At 40.4% G+C, this 14,310-nt stretch overlaps 1 protein-coding gene across 1 annotated transcript; it reads right to left on the reverse strand.

The window, feature by feature from the left end:
- Positions 1–563: 563 nt before the first annotated feature.
- Positions 564–14,038, reverse strand: LOC148333871 (A disintegrin and metalloproteinase with thrombospondin motifs 15-like). Its single transcript, XM_088300422.1, has 8 exons — positions 13,078–14,038; positions 9,612–9,744; positions 8,530–8,697; positions 6,280–6,563; positions 5,487–5,664; positions 5,193–5,368; positions 4,221–4,396; positions 564–3,420 (listed from the first exon to the last, which is right to left on the reverse strand). The coding sequence occupies exons 1-8, from the start codon at positions 14,017–14,019 to the stop codon at positions 2,643–2,645; spliced, it is 2,835 nt and encodes a 944-aa protein (XP_088156548.1). The 5' UTR covers positions 14,020–14,038; the 3' UTR covers positions 564–2,642.
- Between the last annotated feature and the right edge of the window lie 272 nt (positions 14,039–14,310).

Below are 14,310 nucleotides of genomic sequence, written 5' to 3' on the forward strand. Positions count from 1 at the left end.
GCCACCCCCTGGCCGCTTGTTTTAAAAATATGACATTTAGTCAAGCCTTATCTTTCAGTCCGAAGCGGCGTGAGACTCTCCTGTATGCTTTTGTGGGAAAAATAAAACCTAAGACGTATTAATACGTCTTCGGTAGGCGGGGTTTTTGAAGACATATATATATATATATATACATACACTGAACACACTGAACCTTAAAATTTAACAATCCCTGAAAGTATATTTACTTTCTTGCCTTGTATAATATTAACAGAGATTTCAGATTTGCTTGATCTTCAAGTTTTAAAAGGTTAGATTTTAGGAACAGTGTGTTTGTTAAATGGCTTTAGTAGATATTTCCCCAAACCTTGATGCAATTGCTGAAATAGGGAAGAATAAGTGGGCAATGCTAATGTGTATATATGCACTTTTATGAGTGAACAACAAAATGTAGAATATACTGTAAATAAGTACCTTGAAAGAATGTGCATCACATGCCTTTCCTTCATATATACAATATATTTATTTAGGTATAGATTATTTTATACATTTAGATAAATGTATACATAGTATACAATACAAAGGACACAAATAATATTTTTAGTATTTAGGGTAAGGAGAAACAAACTGCCATCATTTAGATGCGATGATATATCTCCTCTCCCTGAAACTAAACACAACAGACAAGCTGAAAATGGGCACCCTTAACCTGTGATTGAGACTAGTCATGGAGATACAGTAAAGTTTTTAACAAATAATATGACATGAGCACCAATGTCCCCAGCGAAATGTAAACAGTCCTTGAAAAAAATAACCGCAAAATGATGACTGAAAAGCAATATGCAATGCAATAATATCTAAAGTGTGGTTTTGGGTTCATGCATCAACATGACGTATTTTCTGCATTGTATATACAGCAGGCCTTTAAAATTAAGTAAGATCAACATGATTTTTTTTTTTTAGTGCCGGAGGCACTGAAACAGCCATGCAGAAGATACATAAAAGATAACACTTTTGCCTCTTATTTTGCCTTTGATTAAGCTTTGGTAATGTAGGAATTGATATTCAAAATAAAATGACAAAAGTCATTTATACAGCATGTGCTAATTCAATTTAAAAAAGTTTCCATGAACGAGATTTTCTCACTGCCATGGGTTAAGAAATGATGAATCACTCAGATGACAGCAAGGATGTACATCACTTCTTATATGAACACTCGACTGCTTTGCAACTTGACAACCACACCTTCATTTGATTCTGTTGGGCCCCTGGTGGTTCCACTCTCAGAATCCTGAGACCAAGATCAAGGTCACCAAGGTCATAGCTTTTTGGTGCCACAGAGCAAACAACTTAGTGTCAGCTTGCTCATTTTTGAATGAACACAGACTGCCATATGCAAACAGTCCACATTCACTATTGGCCCTTTGCCACTAAATAGTTACACTATGACTAACTTCACATTGCTCAACTCTTCAGTTTTTCTTTTAATCTAATGATTCAAATGATGGATTTGCTCGTGAGAAAATTACAATTACTCTGTTCTCATCACATTGTGACGGCACCTTTTTGTTTTATTTTAAAATGAAAGGCAATCTTTCCACTACATGGTTCAAGTGTCAATGTGTAAGCTTCCACTTTAGATATGCATCATGGTACATGGAGAGAAAAAAATGCATTAAATTAAATAAACCGATGCCCATGCGACTGCAGTGTCACCGGACAGTTCGTATAAACAGTAGCCTTTCAATGCGAGGCTGTTGTCTCTGAATTACACCAATTGAGGAAGTACTGCACAAAAGAACATTAAAGAAAGATGCCCACTGCAAATTAAAACTGTAGAAAAATTAAGGAGCATTAAACATGGTCTAAATATGATACATTAGTGATGTGCGGACCTTTAAACAAGGAAAATGATGCAGAGATCACCAGCATTTATCTCAGGGGAGTTTGTTCTGGCCAACTAAATAGTATGCTGTGCCATTCTTTGCATGTATTTTGCGTTGTTTCAGGTCGTCAGTAAATGGTGATATTGGATATGTGTGATTTGAAAATAAATGTAATAGTCAGTTAAAAGAATCTTATCTTGACCCAAAAATCAGTGTAACTCTAGCCCAAAATAATGGTGCAGCAGCCGACGGCACTGAAACGAAAAAAAACAAAACAAAACAAAACAAAACAAAAAAAAAACCAACAAAGTACATTTCAGTTAAATATTTCCAATACAGTACTGTGTTTCACATTTACACCAGTTTCGTCGCTAAGATGGGGAGGGAGTCAATTCAACGGCAACACACATTATGTGACTAATAACAGCACAGGGTTCAAGCGCAGATTCTCTTAATCTTCACGGTTAGCCTGAATTTGGATTGTTTCCTGGTCTTGAGACATCCTCTCATGTACGCCAGGTATCACTTGTGAATGCAGAGGCATGTGAACCGGAAGAGGTAGACTGAGATAGAGTCCAACTTGACTCAGTTGGTGAGACAGTTGTGTAAACAGAAGGTCTGAGGAAGACCCTCTCTGTCGTCAGTGACTTTGTTTTTGTTGGTTCAACACCCTGTCAGCTGCAGTCGCACATTTGAGTGTATTTTCAACCAACAAAAACCACTGAGTTACAACCATGACAATGATGTGGCATGTGTCAAATGCCATTTGATTCAGCCTTAACACAGTCTTAAATAGCAGAGGTCCAACTCCTGAGGCTTCCTTCTTCCGGAACAGTGGTCTCTTGGCAGATTAAGACCATTCTCAGTCATGCAGCGCACTGGCCGCCGTTTAAAACCCCTGCCACAGGACTTAGAACAGTGAGACCAGGCCCCGACATCCCACATGGGACATGGATCTCCACACGCTCTCATCGAAACAGGCCTGTCAGCACTGTGACAGCCAAAGGCCGGATTCCCATCCATGTTCTGACACATCACCAGTCTCTTCTGCAGGCCGCTACCGCAAGTCACTGTGCATGCATCCCAGCTTCCGGTCACCCAGTGCTTGACTGGCTGCTTGCCCGTCACCTTTTTCTTGGCTTCCACTTTGTTGCCATTCAATAAGATGCTATTGTGTGAGGCATGGTTCTTGTCTTCTTTCCGCAAAGTCTTTTCCTCTTTACTCTCTTTGGAAAGGTAGTAGGAGTAGCGCACTCTGGGAGGGGTCATCTTCCCGACAGAGAGCACCTCTACTGTCAGCGCCTCTTGCAGAGGCCTTGTGGACTGAAGAACCTCCACAGATGTTGAAGTGCCACTGTAGCGCAACAGGCTGCCCTTTACCATGAGGTCACGCTCCGCAGCTGACACCACATAGTTGCCATTCAGCAGGTACTTCCCATGCCTGTTCTTAACTGCCAGGTAGTTTTCATCACTGACGATTCCTCGGTAGCCCCGCTGGCGGATGTCAATGTTTGATGCACCAACTGGCAGCGTCACCACAAAGTTATAGCCATGACTGTGAAAGAGCAGAGATGTATACATGTTAAAGTCATTTCTGGTGAGTTGCGGTAAAAATATACTGAAGTGAGCATAATTAGATTAAAGGAAAAAAAATATTGAGGGTTTTTTGGGGGGGGCTTTTGTTTTTTTCTAAATACACACTTGTAGTTCAGCAACAAAGTTCAGTCATTGAAACAAAATTTGTGTGACATACGCGTTATGATTGCACATGCACATACACACACATTGATAATAGTTACAGCTCAAAGAGACACCCGTTTTTCCCAAACTTTACTCTTCCGCTCAAGTGGTTTATGAGTCAGCATTTGTTAGACACTTCTTGTTTATTGCGTCCCTTTGTTGTTGGGATTATATCATTTACAATTGACCAAATGAACCAAGTTGGACACTCTGGTCTTTGTTTGTTACCAAAATAAGTTTGAACAGTAAGTGTATGTGGGATGGATGAAAAAAACCAAAAAACATTCTTGTGTGGTTTCAGACAGCAGACTAGGATTTGATCTCCAAATCGCAGAAGATTTCTTGTAAATGTGTTGTTTATCACTTCCCAAGCTGTTCAAGCAGAACATTTGATTTGATTATATGATCACCGTGATAGACAAGTCATTTTACCGTTTAAGGTATAATGACTTCTTTTCTGATGGTGTACAACACCTTCAATCAATAATGTATGCACAGTAACAATAATGTTTAGGCTTCAAGTTATCCTTAAAAGTAGCTCTGTTGTTTTTTGTGTCTCTCTAGTTTAGACATAGTATCTCAAACATGCTGACAAATGACATATAAACGACGTACATGGGTTTTGTGAACATTCCGGAGACCTTCTTACAGCCCTGGTTGTCACCACCACACACACTGCATTTGTCAAATTTTTTCTTGGAGTCAAGCTTCCCATCGCAGCCTGCTTTGATGCATCTGCCCTGAACACATACAGCAGTGGTGTCCGGTGAACAGGGCGTCCCATCAACAACCTGCAGGGTACAGATAGTGAATTATTAACAACAATATAAAACAAAGAAAATAATAGAAAACGCTGAACAAAAAAGCTCGTTCTCAACGTTACACACAATTCTAATTCCAGACAGTTGTTGTCTGCAGTTCACCACCAAACCTGCAACAGCAACCAATCCATGAACTAAGCAAAAAACACCTACTAAAATATGTTAATATACATGGTAGAAAAAGATGTCCCTTTTTAGCATGGAAAATGCACGAAAAGTTACATTGAAGTCGAATTTATTTATTTATATTATTGACACGGGGCGGCACGGTGGTCGACTGGGTGGCATGATGACCTCGCAGCGCAGAGGTGCAGGGTTTGATTCTGGCGCCAGCCTTCCTCTGGGTAGTTTGCATGTTTTCCCCGTGCCTGCATGGGTTTTCTCCGGGTACCCCGGTTTCCTCCCACATTCCAAAGACATGCATGGCAGGTTGACTGAACGCTCTAAATTGTCCCTAAGTACGAGTGTGCCCTGCGACTGGCTGGCAACCAGTCCAGGGTGTACCCCGCCTACTACCCGAAGACAGCTGGGAGAGGCTCCAGGGCCCCCCGAATTCTTGTGAGGATAAGCGGCTGAGATAATGGATGGGTTGATATTATTGATACATTTTAAGTGGCAGAAATGCACTACACGGCATATGCATGCCGTGTACCACTTTTAAATAACACGCCATTTCAGAGTTGTCTGTTATTCCTGGTCCATTACTGACTATTATAATTTTTCACTTTTTCCTTGATATTAAAAATGATGTGGAAACTACACATACCTTTGGGGCAAGGACATAAAAGTAACCAGTCCCATTGGCACGACAGATGAGCTTGCATTTGTCCTTGGGGGAGATGCCTGAATATTTTGGAACCCAGACCACAGACGAGCCCAATCTGTTGGTGTTCAGGTTTATCCCATTGAATGCCTCGCACTGCTCTTCGCGGAAACTCTTCACTAAAAGTGCAAAAAAAAAAAAATGTTTCACGTTATTATTGAAATCATTTGAAAATGTGTGATGTAGAATCCAAGTTCCAGCGATAAAAAGTGTGAATGTTCAGACAGAGCTTTTTACCTGCATGGAGACAAGGGTTGAGGTTGCAGGAGCGATACTTAATTCGAAGGCCATAGCAGTATTTGCCTCCGTTTTCAGGAACTGGGTTGTTACACTCTCTCCTGGCCAGCTGGACACCACCGCCACAAGTTCTGGAACAAGCTCCAAATGAGCCCCATTTCCCCCATCGACCATCCACCTGGAACAAATGGAAAAAAATAAGTACCACTACCCCAAAAGAACATACCATTTTAAATGTGATGGCCACCTTTTGCTAACCTTCCTGGCATTTATGATACCCTTACTGGCTAGGTTCCAAAAACTTTTTGGGTTTTGGATTGATGGAGGTGATGACATGCAACCATGTGTCAAACATTTGTTGTAATTGGATCGGTCATGAGGATGAGCAGAAAAGTGTGATGGCGTTCCTTACAAACCAATTGACCCATAGATCCAGTAGTCACATGTCCACAGTGAGCACGCACAGAAACTAACCTTCAGTAAAAACAGCATAGATGATAGTTGAAAGACTACAAATTAACCTGGGACACAACATTTGTGTTTGGTCGACAGAACTTGAGATGTCATTTGAATCTATTTGGTTAGTGGCACGGCATCAACAGTTTTGGGCGGTTTAGAGAAAACCACTATATGCCTAATTTCTTATATAAACAATAGCACACCCCAGAAAATACAAAAATCAGTTTATGAGAGGTATTTAAGAGGAAATAAAAATAGCAACTGTCTGCTAAATATGTACTTATTTTCATGATGATCAGGATAAACGTCCCTTTACTTAAACAGTGTATCACACCTTGATGTGTATGGTCGTGTTCTTTTCAGAGCAGGCCCCTTGATAACACACTCTCCCAGTGCCACAGCTGGTGCCATCTGCCCAGGGAAAGTGTCTGGTTTGACAGACCAGCTGTCCACGGGCTTTCCCTGTGCACCACAGTTTGGAGCAGGGCTGCATGTAGGGGCAAGGCTTAGAGCCATCCCCAAAAGCCAGTTCACACTGACTATGAAGACTGTAACTGGAGCCGGGCAGGTTATCTGGGAGAGACAGCTGCCTCTGGGGCTGATCCAGCAAACAGTCTCCTGCAAAAAAAAAAAAAAAAACAGCAGGAAAAACAATCAATTTCAAGTTAATTTCGTTATATTGACACAAGAATCATTCATCCATGCATTTGTATAATCATTTGTTCTTTTCAGGGTTGCTGAGAACTAGAATGTATTAAAAGCTGACTTCGGACAAAAGGTAGACTGTTTGCTGGCTTGATCACCAGTAAACCACAAGTCACATATGGACACAAAGAACTAGTCACGCTCAGATTCATACCAACAAAGTGAGAACTGAACCCATACTGCACCATCAATTACTTCAATTGCAAGAATGAGTATGAATATAATTTAAAGATGACACATAAATTGTGCATTATATTATACAGCACTCTATAAGATACGGCAGCTTCACTAAGAATTTTTAGGCAAGTGTAAATGATTCATGTCATGCTAAACTCTATGACTGCTTAATCGCTATACACATTTTACGGTGGTCAAGAGGATGTCATAAATTATTGTGTTTAATTGCCATAGACACAGAATCCATTTACAGACAGTTACAAGAGTTTACACTTGGGCAAACATGATATAAATAAGCTGCATAAGAAAAGACAAATGACTAATAAATAGAAACATTCTTCTCAGTGTGATATTATGAACTGTATCAGCAATGACTTTTGACTTTTAGTTAGTGAGCCTATGAAAGGATACTAAGAGAGGATCTGTGTCCTGCATGAGGACGTCTCAAGTGCTAGAGAAGTATGTTTGAATACAACAGAACATGTGAAACAGCTGTAGGACAGTGATGAGGTGTGACCGGGGAATTCAGGGTGGAGGTGCGACTGCATCAAGGGTCAGCGCTGAGCCCTTTTTTTGCACAACAATAGCTCGACTGATAGATGCGGTAAGATTGGAAACCCGTGGATCATAATGTTTGCAAATGACATTGAGATCACTTGTGGAAGCAGGGAGTCGGTGGACAAACACAAAGAAGCCCTGAAAGCCAAGATGAGTTGCAGCCTATCAGATATTTTTCTCTAGCATAGTCATGAAGGATGGCTTTCACATTACATTTACTACCAACTATGTTATTACTAAAAAGAAAAACACACACGCACACACACATGGAGACCATATCTGTCTTAAAGTAGACATGTCTCCATCTTATCTTCAATTTGGAATAGGTTTTCAACTTAATATCTTGTTTTTTATTATTTTTTGTAATGGTCCTCTCTGGTGATCACAAGAAATAGAAAAAAGGTGTCATTTAATATAGTGAATATTTGGATTAGTGCGCATTGACCAAGATTGCCAGGGTTATAGCAAGTATCACATGGGAAATGACGCAGAGGTCAAGTCCCTCTTGACATTTATACAAAACATCTGGTTGATTTTTTTAATGTCCATAATTCTGCATTCTGGCATGCCATTCCCACCAACATTGTTGCCTCATTTTCCATTATAACTGGCCTCTGGCAACTTTTTTCATTGTGTATTCTGTCTGACCGTGCGATTCACCAAGGAGAACAATCCAAGTTATTCTGTTGAGCTACATTATCGTGTCAAATAGGTAAACCATCCATCCATTGTTTAAGGCGCTTTTCCTCACAAGGGTCGCGGGGATGCCAGAGCTTATTTCAGCCGTCTTCGGGCAGACTGGTTGCCAGCCAATCGCAGGGTGATAAAAATGTAATTAAAACTATGCTCTTATTCATACATCCATACTTTTGTTTATCCGAACCAGTACGTTATTAGTCACCTTCAAGCATTTTAAGGAATCGATGATTCCTGATTTTTCTTCAGTGTTTTATGACATTGTTTTCATTATATTTTGCCTATATGGTTTTAGTTTAAGTTGACAAATTCAAGTTGACCCAAATCTAGCCACTGACTGTCTTTTTAAAGATATACAAAAAGATCACAACCAGTTGATAGCATAGCACCTGGACAGAATCTGTCGTCCTTGTGAATCAAGACACGTACACAGGTAGGGTTCACTAACCATGACCTCGATCCAGAAATTCAGTAATGATGGCTGCACTGCACACAGACCAGGGACGACTCCTGTCGATCTGAATTAGAGTCGGGGACATCATGTGGTTGTCTTTTAGTTTCCCAAAGACGTCCTCACATGCCTTCACATTGTCATGGGGCATGTTGAAGACATGACCTAAGAGGATAGCGTGGGAAGGGAAGATAAAAAAAGATTTCTATGTTCAGTTTATTGAAAACAAGATCATGTGTAATTCGGCACACTATGTACTCTTACGTTTCTAGTATCAACAGTGACGCATGTGAAAATATTTTTTTGAAGGCTTCGCCAGACATCTATTCATTGTGTATGGAGAAGGCAGAGCAGACTAAAATTGGACTGATTTGAAGCTGATGTCATAGCAGGCAGGAATGCAGCTATGCATGGGAATATAAAGCATGGCATACATCCATGTGCTTAACCAAGCCTGACAGGGGAATTCAGTTCCCAAGGAAACAATTTCTTTCCCTTAATATGAACATGAAGAACCTTCCAAAAGAAAAAGAAACTGTGATTTCAGTGTGATCAATTATGAGACAAATCAGCAAAATTGTTTAACAACTTATTAAATTACATATATGAGAGAAATGTAATACAATGCCTCTCCAGGGAACTTATTTGCTGGATTTGGACACAGCTACATCTAACCTTTTAATTTAGCCAGTGAGAACAAGAGTGGGCTATCTCCTTTTTTCCATTGAATATAGTACTGGATGTAATTAAGAGTCTTTTTCACCGAGTATTAACAGGTGATGAGTTATGTATTGCCATTATAAAGGGTCACAAATAATCTATACATTCCCACTTTTAGCATCATTTGGTACATACCACTAGTTTGGGGTGACCATTTTTGAAGGACCCATCCCCTGTCACCACTGCAGTATGTCAGTTTTTTTTTTTCGTTGTTAATGTTGTACTGATATGCTATCAAACTACTCGCTCAGCTACCATGGCTATTGACAACCGTTTCACATTGTTGTGATGGAAACCCAAGCCAGATTGGGGTTTACCAGATCAAAACAGTAACTGAAGCGAACAACATTGGATCTCACCAAGTTCATGGGCTGTTGTAAATGCTGACGGCAGGCCATCATCTTCAATGACAGAGCAACTTCTCTTGGGGTCACACATGGTCCCAACATCAGCCATCCCCAGCGTATCACAGGTCGTGGCCCCACAGAGATCCTGGTTGGTAACAGTTCATTATGAAAATATTTGCCTGAAGAATGGATAAGAACCTTACTCATGGCATGTTTTGCATATCTCAGCCATGACGATGACACACACTAAAACAAGGCACATGCTCTGTCTTTGTTGTCAACTTGCTGTGTGTTGATGTATGGGCTCAAGCAAGATTGACTTTTGGTTCAAAAGGCAATAAAAATAGTTTGGAAAGAATACATACACTTAGCAGACATACAGCCATGTACAGTAATTATAGTCTATAGTCAACGATAGGTTAATTAACCAGTAATGTATTTTGTTATTTCTAGTAAGAAGGGTTGGGCAGTTTTCCTTTTCCTGACTGCATCACAAGTTGTGGGTGATCTCAAATTTGTCTTTAACTCATTTGTGGTAAACCACTGGGTTGGACCGATGTGGTGTGGGATCGTTTAAGGAATTAAACGAACTGGCAGATGCCTGAATCAACTTGTCGCTTACTTGATTTAGGTTGTTTCAGGAGAAGCATCAACAACGGATTTTATTTTAGCTTCAGGTCTGGCTTTCACTGATTGGCAGTTTGATATATAGAAAATGTGTGAATAGTTTACATCTTTTTATCTTTATATTTCATTTGTTTTATTTGTTTGTGAAATGCACATGCGTTATTGACATTATTTTTTACCTGTGGTAAACAGTTCTCCCTTGGTGGACATCTCCTCTCTCCTGAGCAACATTGTAGTGAATTACGCGTTTTATGGAATTGTTGATGCAACAAATGGCAGAGAGAATCCAATTGCTTTTGCATGGTACTTTCATTGATATAATTTTAAATATCACAACCCAATGTCCAATTACAGGTTATTGTATTAGTCATAGGCGATGGTGTGATTTGGCCCATTTTAGGGGGTTGACGCGCCCCTTAAATATTCTCAAGCCCTCCTCCTAAAAGATTTAGTTGTATTTTTAATGGGCTTTTATTTTTAATTTCATTATTTTTTAAGTACCCAGTATTCAATATAAAGTAGCCTGAAAATGATTTCAAATAACATAAACTGAATTCATCACTAATTTGATCATAAATCTGTAGGTTTCTCCTTTTTGTCAGGATGCCCCTTGTCGTGTGAGTCATTATCCAATATGTTCCACTTAATCATATTAAAAGCAGTCTTATTACATAAAATTCAGTCCATGCATTCTCTGCAACTTCACTTACACTGGTATAGCCCTGAGTGTCTAGAATTCAGACTCTGGGTAGCACACAGAGCTCACTCAAAGCAGTTTAAGGTAAAGAAAGTGAAGGGTGGACAATCATCCCTGCTTGGTCGAAGGCACAGGTGTCAAACTCCGGTCAGAGATGTTGCAGCCGGGAGAGATGGAAAACATGTAGGGAAGCTGTCCTCCAGGACTGGAGTTTGACACCTGTGGTCTAAGGTATAGAGAGCGCACTTGTAGTTATCCAATCAATTCCACTTAATCGAATAGAGAACGTCCTTATTTACTGGGTAATCCAGTCTAAGATTTCCCTGCAACCTTGCATGTGGCAGTTACCAACTGATTTATATATGGCAATGTAAGATTGCCACTTTTCTATACAGCAAGTAAGCGGCCCTGTTATTCCAGTCATATAAGACTGTGCCCTCTCTACACTATTGCTTGCCATATTAGCAAAATGGGCGATTAATAGCTGGAATGATAAAAAACCTGAAGGATGGAAGTTTTTCAAGAAAGTAAATCTTCATTACTACTGGTAGTAACAATTAGTTATCTCAATCCAAATGGCAGAATGTTACAATATGAGTCAAAAGTACTGCAGAAAATAAAGTCATTTGTGATCGAGACTATATAGGAATCATATTGTCGCTGTCCTGTTTTTTCAGATTTCTACTTTTTGCATACAATTTTGTGTACACTGCAACTATGTGTATATATTCTTTTTTTGGCTCCTTAAAGGGACACTTGTTTAACATTCACATTGGTACATATATAATAGCTTTGCATGTAAAAATGACATCATTACTAAAATGCTACTCTGTCATAATTTAAGGGCTTTTTTTTGCGTGAGATTTACGACAAATTGGCATGCTTCCATTTGGAGCTTGGCTTGTTATTTTTTTCCGGCTTCAGCATCTACGTCACAACAGGGAGGTAAGCAAGGTAATATTGCTCGCTTTGTCAGTTACGTTGTCTAAAACGTCGACCGATCGCCCCCAAAATGCAAATGTACATTACTACCCTTGTCCACTTCAACTGGTGAAAGTATTAAAGCGTTCTACACAATCGTTTTTTTTTTTTTAAATCAAACGTGAGCTCATCTGATACCCTCACAAAATTAAAAATATTGTGCAAATCAATTCTAGACTTACAGTGGCTGAAGTGGACAAGAGCAAGAATGTGCACACGAACCCCGACTGGTTATATTTTCTGATATTTAGCTAAGCTAAAGTCGCGTCAACTCTCAGGAGGTAGACAGCGGCTGACATCCGGCAGAAGGCGGGTATGGATTTGCTGGCGAGATACTTTAAGGCTGCAAACATATTCCCGGTGTTTGTGTAATGTATTATAAACATGCTACAAATCGAATCTGTTGACTTTAAACTTTTACACAGTATATTAGCAGTCTTCGTTAGATACTCATGAAATGGATTCGTTAACGCCCTATACATCTCTAATCTCGTTGCACACTTGAGTACAATGACAATAAAGGGATTTCTAATTCTAATTCTAATCTCCCAGGTGCTGAAGAATCTAGTGACACCCCCGAGCATAGTACGGTATAAAAGAGAGGCGCAGTGACAGATTTGTCTGAGCTGCTGCCACAGAGCATGAAGATTTGGGTCAGTTCTTGGTTCCTGCTTTTCTATGTGATGTGATGTAATGACATTCTTAAAGGGTCTCATCGCTTGCTCTGTGGTCTGGCAGCAGTGGTGGTTAACCCATCCTTGACGCAAAGAGCGAGATTTTCTTCAATTAATTCACACTGTCAAAAATAAACATAGGACAGAGTTGGCTTCTGTGCTTGGTGGTCGATCTGCATGAATGTACCCAAAAAGTGAACTTTGAGATAAATGCAACTTGTACCTCAGTCACAAGCAATTGTAATTTTAACAATATATCAACGTACATAATTTCTATGACATTACCTTTCCAAGTGAAGTCATCCAAAACATCTTCACATTAAAGGCGACATACTAACGGAATTTGACTTTTCATGAGACACGGAAGTGAGATACGTATTTATTTAGCTAACTTTGAATGAAATTAACACATTTTTAGTAAAACGTGAATCACTAAATGATCTCATATTACACCAGCAGATTGATGCATATCAGCTGCACACATTCTGCTCATTCTTACCTGTTTGGTGAAGAGAATTGCAGTGTCCCAGTACTCAGGATGCTTGTCACTGTGTTTATTTAACTTCTTCTGCCAAGAGCAGAAATTGCGCAGAGTTAGGGCAGCATTACTGGAAACCTTTGGCCCCCGGTCATCTTCCTTTAGCACTACAAAGCCCACAACCACTATATTGATGGAGTTTAAGATGCTGGGGTGCTTGTAAAGCTTGGCAGCCACCGACATGAGTGTCAGCAGGTAATGCTTCAGCTCATCCCCATGAAATGAATCCATGGATGGATCTGCCACAACCAGCACCTCCACAAACCTGGGGATGGAGGTAAATCTTTTGGACCTCCCGAGTTTTTCCAACACGGTTTCAGGCGAGCCTCCAGTCTGCATTTCACTCATATACTTGTATTTTTCCAGCGATGTGTTGAAGTTAGAGTCAGGTGTCACTCCACACTTGCTGGTGAAGTTGCCGACCAAGGGTGCAGAGCTTCTCCGGCGGTGAATGACGTGCGTCTTGGATGAAAAGTCCCCAGCCTCCGTTGCTCCATCCTCACCTCTTGCGAGGCGGATGAAATATTCCACGCCGTTCTCATAAAACCCCCCGTTGAGACCATTACACAAGCTTAGCGCAGCAAACGAGTCCGGTTGTGAGTTGACGTTACCGGAGTAGAAGCATTTCCTGAGGTCTGCAGCTGTTGATGCATTGAGCTCGAATGGGTTTACGCTACCCAGTCCGAGAAAATTAGAATCCGGCTGGAGGTGGAGGTAAAATTCCTTTTTGAACGCATTGATCCTAAAAGTAACATTTTTTTCATTTATCTGTAAATGCTTTCCGTGCGCGGGGGGGTCCACTCGTAAAGGTTTGCAAAAGTCAGCTTCCATGCCGTGCGTAAATGTCACATAAAGAATCACTTTTACGCAAATTATCAAAGTGGAAGCAATAAGTACAGCCATAGCTGCTCCACTTTTTGCAAGTCACCCCTTTAAAGTCCTCCAAGTTACGTTTGCATGCAATTTATTGCATGTGGCACTATCTCTCTCTCTCTCTCTCTCTCGCTCTCTCTCTCTCGCGCGCGCGAGCTCTCTCTCTCTCTCTCAAAAAAAGATACCCCCCTGCAATTTCCATTCGCTTTGCTCTTGAGCCATTATTTCGTCGGTCTCACCATAATGGACATGCACGAATTTTAGAAACATGCACACCGATGACCTCTGTCAGCTGGAGGTGTGAACATAAGAGAGTTCATT

This window comes from Idiotropiscis lumnitzeri, chromosome 7 (assembly GCF_059441095.1).
Source record: "Idiotropiscis lumnitzeri isolate Australia: NSW breed Sydney's pygmy pipehorse chromosome 7, RoL_Ilum_1.0, whole genome shotgun sequence".
NCBI classification, from domain to species: domain Eukaryota; kingdom Metazoa; phylum Chordata; class Actinopteri; order Syngnathiformes; family Syngnathidae; genus Idiotropiscis; species Idiotropiscis lumnitzeri.

Excerpts from the sequence above, each read along its gene's own strand:
- LOC148333871 (XM_088300422.1), bottom strand. The coding sequence starts at position 14,019 with ATGGCTGTACTTATTGCTTCCACTTTGATAATTTGCGTAAAAGTGATT. Across the intron at positions 5,665-6,279 it reads ACACGACCATACACATCAAG|GTGGATGGTCGATGGGGGAA; the intron begins GTGTGATACACT and ends CATTTGTTCCAG. Across the intron at positions 5,369-5,486 it reads CAACCCTTGTCTCCATGCAG|TGAAGAGTTTCCGCGAAGAG; the intron begins GTAAAAAGCTCT and ends TTGCACTTTTAG.